The sequence below is a fragment of the Mugil cephalus genome, chromosome 15 (genome assembly GCF_022458985.1).
Source record: "Mugil cephalus isolate CIBA_MC_2020 chromosome 15, CIBA_Mcephalus_1.1, whole genome shotgun sequence".
NCBI lineage: Eukaryota > Metazoa > Chordata > Actinopteri > Mugiliformes > Mugilidae > Mugil > Mugil cephalus.
The window spans coordinates 8,962,616-8,977,914 of NC_061784.1; the positions used below are offsets into that span (position 1 = coordinate 8,962,616).

The 15,299-nt window shown below is 45.9% G+C and overlaps 1 protein-coding gene across 5 annotated transcripts in view; it reads right to left on the reverse strand.

Annotated features, from left to right (window-relative positions):
- Positions 1-614: 614 nt before the first annotated feature.
- The window catches only part of arhgap32b (Rho GTPase activating protein 32b), a 91,668-nt gene continuing 76,983 nt past the window's right edge, over positions 615-15,299 (reverse strand). For all 5 annotated transcript variants that reach the window (XM_047606639.1, XM_047606638.1, XM_047606637.1 and 2 more), the window contains 12 exons: positions 12,043-12,192; positions 9,351-9,453; positions 8,711-8,855; positions 8,037-8,119; positions 7,615-7,722; positions 7,345-7,490; positions 7,050-7,251; positions 6,546-6,691; positions 6,352-6,426; positions 5,389-6,216; positions 4,444-5,105; positions 615-4,313 (listed from right to left, as the gene is read on the reverse strand). In XM_047606639.1, coding sequence (XP_047462595.1) covers positions 2,070-4,313; positions 4,444-5,105; positions 5,389-6,216; positions 6,352-6,426; positions 6,546-6,691; positions 7,050-7,251; positions 7,345-7,490; positions 7,615-7,722; positions 8,037-8,119; positions 8,711-8,855; positions 9,351-9,453; positions 12,043-12,192 — 4,892 coding nt within the window. In that variant the 3' untranslated portion in view covers positions 615-2,069. The remainder of the gene's footprint in view (positions 4,314-4,443; positions 5,106-5,388; positions 6,217-6,351; positions 6,427-6,545; positions 6,692-7,049; positions 7,252-7,344; positions 7,491-7,614; positions 7,723-8,036; positions 8,120-8,710; positions 8,856-9,350; positions 9,454-12,042; positions 12,193-15,299) is intronic.

Consider the following 15,299-nt stretch of genomic DNA (forward strand, 5'->3'; position numbering starts at 1 on the left):
CATCCAGTTTTCAATATATTTTAGACGAGTATAAAACATGGCTCAGCTGGTAAAAGAGAGGGTCTTTAAGAAGCGGAGATGTTGTATCATCTGACCAAGAGGTAGTGTATGCTGGAGAAAGAGAAGCAAGCACTGAACCCTGGGGGACACCATGGATGACATTAGCACTTTGCAGGAGCAGTAGTTCATGTTTGGATTCTTTAGACGATGGTACCAATTTTCAGGAAGATTCTAGACGTTTCTGTTATATAAAGGATGTTTTATCCCATAATGTAATTCTAATTGAAATGCAAACATTTTTCAGGTGCATTCCCATGGTTAATAAATCAATCCGAGCAGAGTAAGGCTCTTTAAGTTTAAGCATTTTATTTTCAGCAGCACTTTGGGACCACATCACTCTACTGTGATGTCAGTAATTATTTAGGATAACTTAATGAGCAAATCTTTGATTCAGGACAAAACTTTTAAATCTCCTTTGCCACTGACTAACACCCTTTCAGTAGATTTTGATTTCAATGTTGTTTTTCCCTCCTCTTAGAATAATCAAATAAGAACCAAGCAGAGGTGTATTAAAACATCATGCATAATAATATATTAAAAGCCACAAACCTAGCTATTCCTGAACAGTTTTATTTCATATCCGACTTTAGATACCTCTAGTTTGAGACAAGAGTGTTTTCACATTCAAGTTCACAGTGCCTTACTTCAATGCCCCATCTGAAAGGGAAGAGGCTTTAGATAAGGCAAGAGGAGCAAAACCTGCAAGCGATATAGAATTCAACAGTTACAGAGTACAACCTGGATTTAAACATAGTGTAATCCATTCATTACGACCCAGACAGGGCATGTAGTATAATACCAGATTATTGTACTATGCATTTATTTCCAGCCTGGAAAAAAAAGACCCCAGATATCTTTGACAAAAGATTTTGTCAAAGATTCCCCTCCCTAATTAATTTAAACTCATAAAACCAAAGAGGCCATCCAAAACGGTCATGAATCATCAAAGGTGAAACCTAGACAATGTTTGTGCATGATGACAATGAACAATGACAGTAAACAAAATATGGTCTGCAGGAACAAAATTTAAGGCTTATCACCGAGATGTCTTTTCAACAAAGCAGCGGCAACATGTTCTTCACCACATTTTTTGTAGACCACGTAGTTTTCAGCTTTATTCAGTTAGTCCCGTTTATGAAAATACCATGGATTTGATGTATAAAAAGAAATAAAAATAACCTGTTACACTTCTGACTCTACAACAGGCATTCATCCACCTTTCTATCGTTACTCCGTATGTGCAAGAGCTGTGCCAAGTCATTTGGTCCCTCTTCCAATGAAGATCAGACACGTACCAAAACATTCCATGAGAAGTCACTGCAATCCGTTCATAGCAAAGTTACATAAAAATGGCACGGTCACAGACAAAAGAACATACTGATGACCACTATATTAACTAAAAGTTACCCACTGCAGCTCCTTATCAAACACACTGTACCGCTGCCTTCTCATGTATGCATTAGCAGGAGGAGGGTGTGATGTTCTACATGTGTCCTCCTGTATTCTTGTGCTGTAACATCCAGGAAAAACACAATGGATAGAGATGTACACAGAGCTGTTCTGTTAGATAGAGAGTGCATGCATTTCTAAAATGCAAACCTTAGTCCCAGCTGATGCTCGTACCCAGCGCCCCGCCTAACAAAAACAAATACAACTAAAAATCCCTTTTTCTAGTGATTCTATTTGTATATATATATATATTTTGTATATATATTTTACATTTTGTTGGTTCCTGTTAAAAGTACCTCATGTCTTTCACTTCATTTACATTTATGACTCGGTAATGTCTCAATCAATCACAATAACATGACCTCATGGACAATGACTTCAGGTACATTCAGGACTTTCTGTAAAAAGTCTTACAATATTCTTTACAATTCATTAAAAATACAGAGAAGCAAAAATATTGATGATACAACAGTCCACTGTCCTGCAGAGGCTGCTTAACCAAAGCTCAACAGAGTCTTTCTTCTATACAGCTAAAGATACCCGTCCACCCCCAAAATGCCTCATTCTGTACGTATCTCTGTCTCTGGCCTCTGCATGGCCAGCTCAGTCTGGATGTAGGCTCCCTGGCCCAGTGCTGTGGAGTACGCTCTGTTGTTCACTGTGAATCCTGGGGCTGGGTAGGAGCCGGAGCCTCCACGTTTTTGAACAGGGGCCTGAGGCTGAGGTACTGGGTGGTAATCGTCCAAGTTATCGTAGTGGGACTGTACTGGTTTAGTGCTGTGTTTCTGATGGGTGTAGTCTCTGTCTAGGTCTGGTTTGCTCTGGCTGTAGTGCTGCTGCTCTCGGACGCTGTGTGATCGCTCTGGTTTGGAGCGGGCGATCTGTTCCCTGGGGGCGGGTGGCTGGTCGTCAGCACCGTGGTAGCTGCTTGATGTCTTTACTTTACTCTGGTGGTGGTCAGAATCGGGGCCCTCGTAACGCGGTTGAAAATTCTTCTTGTTGGGATACTCCTGCTGCCAGTGTTTAGACCTGCTGCTGTCTCCACCGAGCTTGTCGTCTCCCGTCTCATACTTGGCCTCATGTCGGCTGCTCTCCTGCTGATGGGAGAGATTGTGGCTCAGAGTAGCAGGAATGGAGTGAGAAGATTGGCATTTCTTGGAACTGCTCTGCTTAGAAAGCCCATCCAATTGGTCGCCCACTGTGCTGCCCTGGACATGCTTGTCAGTTTCCATGTACATGAGAACGTCAGGGTCTGACACCATGTGTCTGGAAAGGTAATGTCCCTCCTTGCCCTCGGCTGCTACCAGCACAGCTTTGCCAGGGTCAGATTTACTACGCAGGTGCAGAGTTTCATAGCCTGACATGTCGGCTGGAGTGAACAAGCCGACGTTGTCATACTGAGAGAGGACGGGGCCTTTAATCTTCAGTCTGGCCCTGCTCTCCCTGCGGATGGAGTGCATGCGGAGCCGTTCTGACTCCTCTGCATCCCAAGCGAGGTAAGCAGCAGCATCCTTGGCCCCGTGACTAGGGGGCATGTCCCTGCTCACAAAGCTGTGCTCCTTCCCAGGTGGGAGAACGTGCCTTGCGAGGTAGTGGTATCCCGCAGCTTTTCCCCCCGGTCGTCCAGCGATGGCTCCGGGATCTCGGCCGGCGTAGGAGTGAATGTGCCGGACTCTGATCGTGCCGTAAGGGTCAATGTCGTAGAACGGTGCCTCCAAAGGGCTTGAACCAGAGTACGGACTGTAGCGATACTGGACACGTCCGTTCTCAAAGTAAGGCTGCAGCTGGGTGACGTGGTAGTCGGCTTGTGAGGACTGCTGCGGAGGCTGCTGGTAGGCTTTGCACTGATACACAGGTCGGTGGTAGAAGAACATGTCGTCGTCTGGAGGTACTTCCGTCCTTTGGATGGGTACAGAGCGAATAGTGGAAGGGACATGGAGGGAATGCACTCTGCGGATGGTGGGATAGCCGTGGGTTCTGTCGTGGCTATACCCCTGATGCCCTGGCCCAGGAGTTACATACACACTGCGGGGGTTTCCTCTAGACTTGATGGAGTGATGGTACGACCTGGGGCCTAAAGTGCTGTACCTGTTGTCGACTCGGGCACTGTAAGGTATCTGTGGCTCAGACTTGGACACGTAGGAGTGTGGGGGGACGCTGTCTGGCCGGTAGTGGTGGGGAATGGACTGTGGGCCCACAAGAACAGGTCTCTGGTGGTAGTATGCAGCTCCCGGAGGTTCAATTAAGACAGGTTCTCCTTTAGCGTGATACAAGTAGGCTGGCTGGTGCATGGAAGATTTCCGAGGAGAAAGAGAATGAGGGAGAGCGTCCTCCAGATGTCCAGGCAGAGGACCTTCACCCAGGATATGGTAGGAGGCTTCACTTTGGCTGAGTGCAGCTGTGGCCAGTTTGCTTTCCATGGTGCGGACAGGAGGGGCTGGAGGTTTGGGCCCATGGGATTCGTGACACTTTGCTGACTCAGTACAAGGTTGTACCGGCTTAATGGCTTCCCAGGGCTTCTCCACCGGCTCAGCAGAGGTGGGGGCCACTCTTGCGCTGGCCTTCGAGTGGTGGGGATGAGGCTGGGACTGCGGCTGGGATTGGACGTGAGGTTGAGTCAGTGGATGAGGCTGTGTCTCCGGTGCAGGCTGTGTCGGAAGATGTATCTGAGCTTGGCTCCGCTGAGTTTGTGTTTGGTGCTGGGGCAATGAAACGGCCTGCCTTTTGGGCTTCTGAACTATGGGAAGCGGCTGCTCCGATGATTTGGGATGGACTGGGGGTGGTGCGGTCTCTTCTGATTTGACCTGGAAAAAACAAAGAAAAGTGTGAGAAAAGCTTCACAGATAATACACAATCACATTAGATTGATCAATGCACAATATCAAATTATGCTGACCTTGCATTTAACAATGTAAAAATAAATCTGATATTTACCTCAAGAACAGGTTGTGGTATGATTCCAGTGCCTTTGCAGCCATCACTTGGGGTGGAGGCTGGAGTGGTACTGGATGAGCTTGTCTGAACGGGAACCTGTCCCGTGACAGGGTGCTGCCTCTCTGGACTTTTCCTGGTTGGAGAAGTCAGTTTGGTTGAACTAGAGAGTGGGGCGCTCTTGTAAAGTGGCGTGTCTGGTGGGGTGGAGCCTTTTTCTGTCTGTATCCCAGATTGAATTGTCGAGGCCTTGGCACCGTCTGATGACTTACAGATCATGCCGGTTAATTCTAGGGGCTGCTGTCTGATCGCAGGACTGGAAGTAGCTTGATAAGAAGAAGCTGTGATGACGGTTGTAGTAGTGGTATTTGGTGGCGGGGGACTTCCTCTCCCTGCTCCGTCCTCAGAGGAACTCTGGAAATGCGGGGTCACAGGATGCGGAAAATCCTGGAAGTGAGAGGCTTCTTGTGCCTGCAGAGGTGTGGGGGGCTCAGAGGACCAGGGCTGGGACTGACTGGAGACCTGCTGGGCAGACTCAGCGAGGGCCAGGGCCAACATGCGGGCAGCATTTTTAGGGGGTGGAGGGGGAGGAAGGGAAGAGGTGGACACTGTGGAGATGAGGGAACGAGGGGTGAGGTCCTTTGAAGAGTCCGAAGCTACGACTCCTAGCGGGAACACAAAAACACAAGGGGTCTATAGTTGAAGAATGAATAAGCAAGTAGGTGATGGTGCCAGCAGGCAGGTAGGTTTTAAGGTACTTTGAGAGTAGGATGGAGGAAAATTTAGCATAGTGCTTAGGTATAATAAGAAAACATTTATTTGTAGATAGAATCCATGCAAACCTAACACACAAAACCAAGAGCAAACACATCTTATCTTTATACTACAACGTAAATAAACAGTGACAAGGTAGAAACATGCCAAAAAACTACATTCTCTTCTCCATACCTTGGTGGTCTTGACTGCTGGCAGATGGTCCCTGCTGCACACTGTCCTCTCTCTTCAGCTCTTGACTGTCCGCACTGTCAAAGGCTGCCAGCTTAGAGTGCAGTTCCATTTGAAAAGCTTCACTAAGAGATGGCTCAGCTGCCCTCAGCAGCACGCTGCCCATCAGGGGAGGAGTGTCCTTGGGTATCGAGGGAGGAGATAATGGCTGCGAGACAGCCTGTCCAGCTGTATTCTTGTCAGGCGTTTCTGCAGAGAAAAGCTCCGAAGTGACAAAAGGTGTCAAACTGGCAGCCTTTCCACATTTAATGGGTGACACAGCCTGTGTGGGCTTATCAGTGTAAGAATAGGAAGTGGTCATTTTCTTGCTTTCCACCTTCTCTCCAGCACGGTTGTAGTCCGCGGACAACAACGGCGAGGTCAGGCTGCCCAAGAAGGAGGCAGAGATGAAGTCAGAGCCGTTGGCCTTGCCGCAGACGCTGCCGGGGCTCCTCTTTAACGTGGGGCCCTCAGCGCCGGCAGGCGAGTCATCCAGGGGGAAGGCATACGAGGTATCAGGGAGACTGCACTGGAAAGACATGGGGTCGAAGTCCAAGGAGGCCATGCCAATGTCTGGAGGGCTGAGGTCCACATCTTCCCCTGCTGAGCGGGGAGGTGAGATGAGGGCAGGAACACAGATGGGCCCGTCGTCTCCGTCGCTGTCCTCTGTGGCGTCGAGGTTATCGTAGGAGTTGCAGTGCTGCCGGCTTTCCAGGAGCTCACCGTTAAAGGAGGCTGACAGAGCATCGCTGCTTGAGCGCGGTCGCCGAGGACGATATACTTTGGACTCCCCTGTTGGAAGAAAAGAACATTTTCAGTAATATTTTATACAACAGCAGGCAACACTATGGAAACATCATTTGTAACACGGTACAAGCTGCATTGACTGATTAAGCACATTATGGCTGCTCACAGCAAAGTATTTACCTTCAACATTGTGCAGGGAACTCAGTGACTCTTCACTTTTGGCTGACCTTAACGTTGCTGTGTCTCCTCTGCCTCCTGATTCAAAGGAAAACATGTATCAGTATCAGCACTGGCTTTTTAATTAAGGCCGCTTTCAGTGGACAAGCCTTAGCCGCTTGAGATTGTTGTAATTTTGCCGTGGAACTAGGACTTACCGGCGAGAGCCATGGCCTTCAGCTCATTGGGCTCGCTGGGGTTGCGGTGCAGTTTTCGCTTGGACATGGAGGAGGACTTCCCCAAGTTGAAGAAAGAACGCCAACTACCCACCGGAGACTTCTTGGATTTAACAGGAGGCCTCTTTCTGTGATTAAAATAGATGGAGGATGAAAAGGCTGTGGGTTACTTTCAGGAACTTGAAATATTAATTACAGATCTATGGAAAAAGGCATAAATAGTTCCACTTATCTGCTTTGAACTCATTATTAAAGTCAGCATCAGATAAGTCTATGATATTTCTAACATGCTCAAGATATTTCTAAATGGCTCCAGCAGAGGGAGACATACTCAAGGATTTTTATTTCATTCCAACTGCCTGTTGCTTTTTTTGCAACAATATCTACAGTATCAGCTCTAAAGTAAAATACATGTATCTATATATATCTATATGCATTTAATATTCAATATTATTATTATTATCTGGTAAGAGATAATCAACAAACCTTTCAGTGGGAAACTCAATGACGGTGTGGAACTTGCCCTGGAGGGCAGCTGGACCCTCTCCCACCTCGATGTATTTGCTGTCTTCGGTGACGGGAGAGTTGATTTGAGCCTGCGTCCTGGCCTGCGCCTCCTCCAGACTCAGAAGTTTTGTGGAGGGTGACGAAACCAGCAGGGACTTGGGCCGCGACAAAGAGTTGTGGCCTAGAGATGTGGAGAATAGGGTGACGAATTACATCCGAGTATAGATTTAGCTGACGGTGCGTTCACAGCAGTCGGCCTGATGACGGCGTATACCTGCTCCTTCTCTTATTAGCGAGCTGAGTTTAGAGCTGAAGAGCACATCGACGTGGTTCAGGATGAACTCCACCACAACCGACTGGATTCGGACTTCCATGAAGGCTGCTGTGCCGCTGAAGCACGCAGATTCAATCTGTTTCGATCTGAGACAAACAACAGTGGAAAAAAGGAAGACTGAGTTGGACTGTGGCAATCAAGAATACAAGGACAACAAGTTACAGGAAACTTGACGAAGATTTCATTGTACAGAGCAGGATCACATCTCACCTGAGCAGGTTGGGCGCCCAGACGATGGCCAGATTCTTGCTGTGCATGTTGGTGATATAGCTGAATGCTGCCAGACGGGAAAGGTGCCTCATGAGGAACTCCAGCGTCCTAGCAATGAAATATTAATATAATGAGATTCAACAGGCTCCCACCAGTGATGCGCTAATGGTCATGACAGAAGTACTGCTGAAATCCATGAAAATCGTTTTTGTAATGCTTTCACAAGGGACGGGAAATTCAATTCATCATTGCCAACGCAAAGGTCAGCTGGGAGATGTTAAATGACTCCATTCAATGCAGCGAAGCATTACATAAAGTCTTGATTCTCACACTAACAGACGCACGCAATCGAACGCATGATGCATCTGGAACGCGGCTGTTCCGCGTCTTGCCAAATGGGGGCAGCGGGCCCCTGCACAGACCTGTAATGCGGCGGAGGAAGCTGCTGGATGACGTCATGGATTTTGATGAGTCGCTCTTCGTCCGTCGCTGCCGATACAGCCTCCTTCAAAATGAACACAAAGCCAAGGATGGGGAGACAAATAGTGAGATGTACCAGTGTATCAACATTAAGCTCATTCTGCTGTCATCCCAAGTTCACGCTGCTACGAGGAGCTCAAAGGGGACATCAGTCTGCAGCCATAAAGCGCCCCCCCCCCCCCCCCCCCCCCCCTCCTTTCCTAAGCTGCCATAACAACCAGCAAACATTTACTTCATCCTCGGGGACGGCTCTGTTGTGCTTGGAGAAGGTTTTTATTCACAGACAGAGTGGTTTGCTGTATTTGTAATGACAGGGCGTGTCAAGTACAATGTTATGGTTTTAGGGGTGTTTGTGGCTTATAACTGTAAGATGAATCTTAAGAATTCGTACAAGACGAATCAGAGGAAGTTGATTTATTTTTCGGCAAAACCAAGCGCAAATTTGAAGTCAGTTCCGTGAGGCACACCCAATCTGTGAACTCTGGGATTAAGAAATCACTTTGGGAAATTCTTAAAACGCAGGAACGTCAACAACCCAAAATTTGCTGCTATCCGCGCAGAAGGGGCAGAAACTGGTGTGTGAAAAGTGTTGTAGTCCCGCCAGAGCTTTGCTTACCGAGAATTTCTCGTACAGCTGGTAGGTGAGGAGGGGGTTGGGCAGCTCTCTGAAGTACAGCTTACACAGGGAGCCAACACAGTGGATGTCCTGGATGTAAACATCTTTGGTCAAGTCGGGTATCTGCTCTGAGTCGAACTCGTGCCTGATGGAAGAGAAAGAAGGCGAAACCAAAGTCAAACGAAGTCTAAAGAAACAATTATTTATAAATGACTGCTGTAGCTGAAAGGAGAAGTTGTTGCTTCCCCAAATTCCAACTTCTGCCTAAAGTTAAAACAAACCAAAGTTGGTAATAATCTAATTTAGAGGCTGGACAATCAGACAGTTTGCAGTTTGGTACAGGGTCATCAAAACTGAAGAATGGAAGAACAAAACCAATGCTTCCCAGTATGTCCACAATACTTTCACGAGCAACACAGTAAAAGTTCTGCTGTTGAGGTACAACTGGCATCTTTCTTTTACAGACGTAGTAATTCATCCCCGACGGAAGTTACATGTTGCCAGCTTTTGGATGAGTGCTGTGGCTGGATGGATTAGCTGCGTGGGCTCCTCATATTACAGGGAACGAAGCATCGTGGAGATCCTAAAGCCCTTGGGCGAAAACTCAGCCCATAGCTGCGTCAGCATTGCGTCTCCTTACCGCAACTTCTGGATGTTTGAGGCGATTCCAGAGAGGCGGTAAATGCCGTCCACCACGCCGTGCTTCTCGATGAACTCGGTGCAACTCTTGAGGACCTGGGGCACTGGCGACAGAAAACAAAGGGGTCATTGGTCTCTCAGTCAATATTTGTCCAGCGTTTGCTGAGCGCTACAGGGTCAAGAGCAACGTGTTTTCTTCGTTTTGAAGTTTGGGTACATATACCTGAAAAGACAAGAGCCTATAGATTCAGGAAGAGCACCGAGTGTGAATATTTGTTGGGATTTCTGACTAAAAACCACTTTCTACATGAACCTTTTAAAGTGAATAGGAATACACTTTATATTTGTTTATTTGGAGCCATTTTCTACCTCGATGAGGCAAATAATGAGATTACATGGTGTTGTCTGCGTATGTGGCAGTCGGTCACATACACTCAACTTCAAAGCACCGAGACGCTTATTGTGCGTTGGAGATGGACGGACAAAAAAAGAAAGACCTCAGAAAAACACGGAGCTTCTTCTTTCTCCTTCGGCAACCATGAATCATAGAGACAATTGTGTGTGTGTTTGTGTGTGTGTGTGTGTGTGTGGGGGAGATGGCGACAGTGTGTATGTGTAAAAGGAGGTTCCCAGGCCTCCCACAGCTCACACATCATTCAGAGGATGACAAAGATTGGGACACTCGCCGGAGCAGCTGTTCAGATAAATTCCACACATAGCCGATGAGAAAACAAGGCCAGATTTGAGGAGACTTGCTGGCATAAGGTAGCAGAGGGTGGATAAATCCTCTCCAAGTTCTTAATGTGAGTAACATACTGAGTCCACAAAGTTTTCAAGCGTCTTTGCTTTTGGATTGAACAATCCACTGTAGGCTTATTAAGGTTTCACTGTTGTTCCCACCGTGTCTTCCCACTTGGCCCATAACTCTTATAACAGGATGAATTTTATTTATTACAATTTATTTAAAAAAGTAATAATTTACCTCGTTTGCAGTTTGAGTTTTTTATTTTATTTTTTTTATTGATGTCTTTTTTATAATGGCTGTTTCTGGGGAAAATTTTGTTTTGGCTGAGGTGAGTTCTTTCATGATACCAAAACAAACCACAGAGATAGGTTATGGTGGCAATTAAATAATGTGGTTTCTTAAGAAGAGTTTTATCTTTTATTTCTAAACCTCCTGGCCGTTTGACCCGGCGCAGTGCGACAGCGTGTCTTATCTTTCCATGTAAAGGTTGAGGCACGGTTTACAGAGCTCAAGGATCGACTGCTCCCTCCCCCATAAAACACCCAACACCAATCCATGAGCACGCCTGTTGACTCACTGTGACCATGTGAGCCAACGGCTGGTAAGACGAGAACACTTCACGTCCACACAGAGAATATGATCCGCTAACATGAACGAACGAGGTTTCGAGCTGGTGTCAACTTGAACTGAAATTAATTTATTGATCACAGCCCAACAGCCGAGTAGCATCGTTAAGCTGAAGTAACAGTGTAGTCAGGACTCCATTAGGACCCCACCCCCCTCACTCCACTCACGTCACCTTCACATGAGCTCACTTGCCAGACACCGGGCTACAGAGTTACTCAGAAAATCAATGTGTCTACAGCGGATAGTGCCAGTATGGACTTTACCCCAGCAAACATCTTAATTACATTTGTAAGGAGCTGGCGTACATGGGTGCAATAAAGTGGGTATTTGCCTTCTACCAACCATTACCTCATGTCACAGGGACAAAGTAAATAAATTTGACTTAATCTGATGAATCAGTGACATTTGTCACTTTATTTATTTAAATGTTGAGAAACATTATTGCGGTTAAACTGAGAAACTCAGTAGAGCAGTTAGAGGTGAATTAAGTAGTTATTAGAATAAATATTTGTAGAATTCGTGTAGACAACAGGTAAATCAAATCACGTTTGTGGCCACTTTTGAGAATTCAAGAAAATCTGATAGACCAGGAAATACAACAGTTAAAGGATCATAGTCGACCCACATGACTCGATACCATCATATAGAAGCCAGCAGACACCAAATACTAGTTGGACAGTCAGTACATTTACATGCACATGAAAAAAGTGAATTACCGCCTTAATCTGACTTTAACAGGACAACTTAAGTGCACGCAAACACGTTACTCTAACTAAAATCTAAACTAAGTTCTCATTAGCTGATTAAGACACCCAGATAATGCGACTGGAAGTTGATTTTCTCCAGCATGTATACACTCAGTCAGATTGGAATGGAAATGGATAATGCATGTAGGCATGTGCCAGAACCAGAAAGCCGGTTGCAGAAGAAGGTAAACAGAGCCGGTAGAAGAACCACCTGAGGGATAGCAGGCATCTTGTCCGCATCAAACGTGGCGAGCACATTACATACAAAATAAAAAGGCTAAACGTTTAACTAGCTAACTGTTGTTAGCCGCATGAACGACTCGTTTATTGTATGACGTAATAGGTCAACCAGAAAGTGGACTGTATTTACATGGTATTAACCCACTGAAAAGACGCATATCGCCACCTAGTGTGGAGGAGGAGGACATGTTCCCGTCAGTTATTCGATTTTCTCTGCTGCATGTAAACTGGGACAAGGACTGTAGTCAGAAAGTCGAATTTCGAGAATAGCTCGATTAAGCTCTGCATGTAAACGCACTGAGTGGCAGGTTTGTCTGCATGTGATTGTCACTCACCATCATGTCCTGAGTTGAGGAGGTGTTCTCCCAGGTCACAGCCGAACACCCTCTCCCGCAGGATGCCTCTCTGCTTCAGCTTCTGCTTGGTCGGCCTGGACTTCATGAAGGTGCGTAAGAAGGTGATCAGCTTCCCGTGCTTCTTAGATACTGAGGAGTGAGGGCAGGAAGGAAGGACACATCTTAAATCTCCGCACGCAACTGTTTACTAAGCTACGGTAAGTAAAGGGTCGACACTGGCTCGGATTTCACACAAGATCTATCCATGCACTAAAGTGAAACCCCAGACAAGCTCCTCGGCGTTATCCCATTGTGCATTTCAGTTTCATTCTAATGCAAACCCGTCTTTTATGCATGCGTAGTTTCCTTGAAGCAAAAGCTTCGTTCTATAATACCACCTCCCAGGCAACTACAAAGGAATCCTCCACATCCAATACCAGTATCCTCTGCTCCCCTTCAAGGCAAGACAAAAAAATGAACAGACCTCAAAAAACCCGGTCGGCGTTAATCAGATACTATGTCTGGGAAAGGACGTAATCCTTAAACTACACACCAGAAGTGTTTTCTCTGCTTTGCAAAAGAAATGTGCAAAAGCTCTTAAGTGAATCAAACAATCTAAATTTTTTGAAGAAGGGAACAATTCAGCGGGGCTCCACTTCAGACATTTATTCAAACAAACAATATCTTCAATCAAAATCACACACAGTCCAATGTAATATGACAGTAGCGGCGTTTTGCAGTGTTTTTGTACTCTAGGGTCAGTTTACTGGAACCAACTGTGCACATGAACTTCATGAAGCATACGGCAGCAGGGGGTTCATTTTCCTCCATATCTGTCACAGTTGGTGAAACACACAGATCATTGGAAACTAACTGCGGTGCACTGGGGCTTTCTGTTAAGTATTCAAATGTCAGGGTAAATATTAAATAAAGATATGGCCTGGTGAAAAAATAACCATCTTAACCCCAATTGAAGCCTTGAGTTGTAATATTTACAAAATACTTTGAGGCTGAATTATATAAAACTCTCAAAGCAGAATCCGTTGCCTTATACTTTTATAAGTACACTGAACCAGACCTGAGCCAGAGAACTAAATGCTATCCTCTCTTCTTTTTTTTTTGTCTCTGTTTTCTTGTTGACGTCAAATGTCGACCCTTTAATCAATCCTCTCAGGCCTCATTCACACTTCAAACTGACTTGACAAACATCTCTTCTTACTATCCTGTCCCTCCTCCTTCCTTCCCTGGTGAAAACCAGAGGGCCACAAGGTGCATGTTGCAGGAATATGACAAGTTTAAACTGACGGCAAACACAGTCTGGCTCAGGAAGGAGCAACACAAACAAGCCAACAAGTCATTTACATTTACTCAAAGTTTACAAGGGAGGAGCAGCAATGAACACATCCATTACCTCTTCCGTCTGCTGATCATCTCCTACTCTCAGCTGCGCAACATCTGGAACTTTACTTAATCTTTCACACCAACGTCTCCTGTGCGGAGTGGAAAAACTGCTGTGTAGCATCAGCTTAGTATTTGTATTCCAGGACACATTCCTTTCATGGGTTCTAAACACATCCACGATCGCAACCCCTCCACTTGCCTCATGTGTTTCGCCGAGTTGACATCCTGTTTATTTTACCTGCTCAAGACCTCGGGAATAAAAGCACACGTTGCAATTTAAAGTGGAAACTCAAACACGTAAATGACTGATCTTCTGAGAGATGCAGCTCATCAGGAGCTCGGCTGAACTCAGTCGGTCGAACTCCGCTTCGACTGACTGAAAGTAGGCCGCTGCTTAGCAAACTAAATCTCCCAAAACAAACCACGCAGAGTTAAAGAACACCAAAGCTGCATCGTGTGTTCGGAAGATAACGCGGACACAATGTGAGCGTCTGGCAGCGCGACTCGCTGCTCGTTTAGCCGTCACCAGGATGACTTTAGAGACACACGGCATAGTGAAGTCAAAATTAATGAGTGGCTGCCTGTTTCGCATGCTAAATATACACCATGCACTATGAAAACTGTATGCGGCAGATTGAACTGACAGACCACTGTGTATATTTAGAACACAAACACCAAGACCACAGTAAAACTTAAGAGCTGATGGGAAGGGAAAGTTTATTTGCTAAGTTAATTGAACAGTGCACACAGGCACAATAGACGGAGAAGCTGTTTCAGATGTACCGAGACAGTTACATTCAACACTATTCGTCTGCTCTTTCAAAGTAAACACCTCATATTGTGCAAATTTCAACTGGAACATGTAAAATCCTTGTTTTGCTATTGGCAATGACTGCGTCACAGTAGATAAATCGTGTCTGAGACAAACATTTGAAACTTAAATATTTATGAGTCACACTAATGAAGCAGCACGATTCGTTTTCAATCAACAGCCGACATGTGCACCGACCGGCATCCACAAACAAGAGCAGTCATTCCAACTCAGGGAACGCAGGAGGCTACGATACACCCCTAAGGGAGAAATTCCTTCTGTGCTGCTGTATCCGTACACAAAACCGCTGAGGCAGCTTTGTTTAGTTACTGTAGAGGCATCACAAAGGGCCCTCGGTATCATGTGGGGGAGGAGGAGGAGGACTGACTGTGCAAATGTGTTGCCTTACACTGACACGTCGCTTTCATTTAGAAACCCAGACCGACTGCAAGACAGGAGGAAGAGGAGTGCCACGGCAAGCATGAGTCTCCAGAGGATGGACAGAGACTCCCATCTGCTTACTGTCAAAGCAGACGACAGCCCGAAGGCCGAGCGTGCTCAGCGCTGACGCTGCCTCTGACACACTCACTCCCGCACTCACTGGCTGGGTGAAAGGTTTTCAGTTTAAGGGTAGTGGGACTGACAGAGGCTTAATAAGTGCCTCAAGTGACACTAATGATGAGGTTTATAATTTGGGGCACTTATCCGGACATTTACGTCGAATTTGATCCATGCTGAAGGTTGGAATTTTCACGACACCAAATGTAAGGTCAACGTAAGAGACACATCTTCTTAAGGCACGCACCACATACATATCTACATATACATACACCAAGCAGGAATATACGAGTTTACATCATTTTTTAGCTAGAATGTTCCACAAAATATGCTGAGGAATTACTAATATTATGGAGTTGCCATTTATTAAAACAGCCCAAGCATGACACTTCTTGCTGCCATGCTCAGTGATGTCACAGCATCTGCTTCTTGTCAAGCTGGCCTGCAGAAAGCTATGTTCCATGCAACTTTTTTTTTTAAAAGCAGG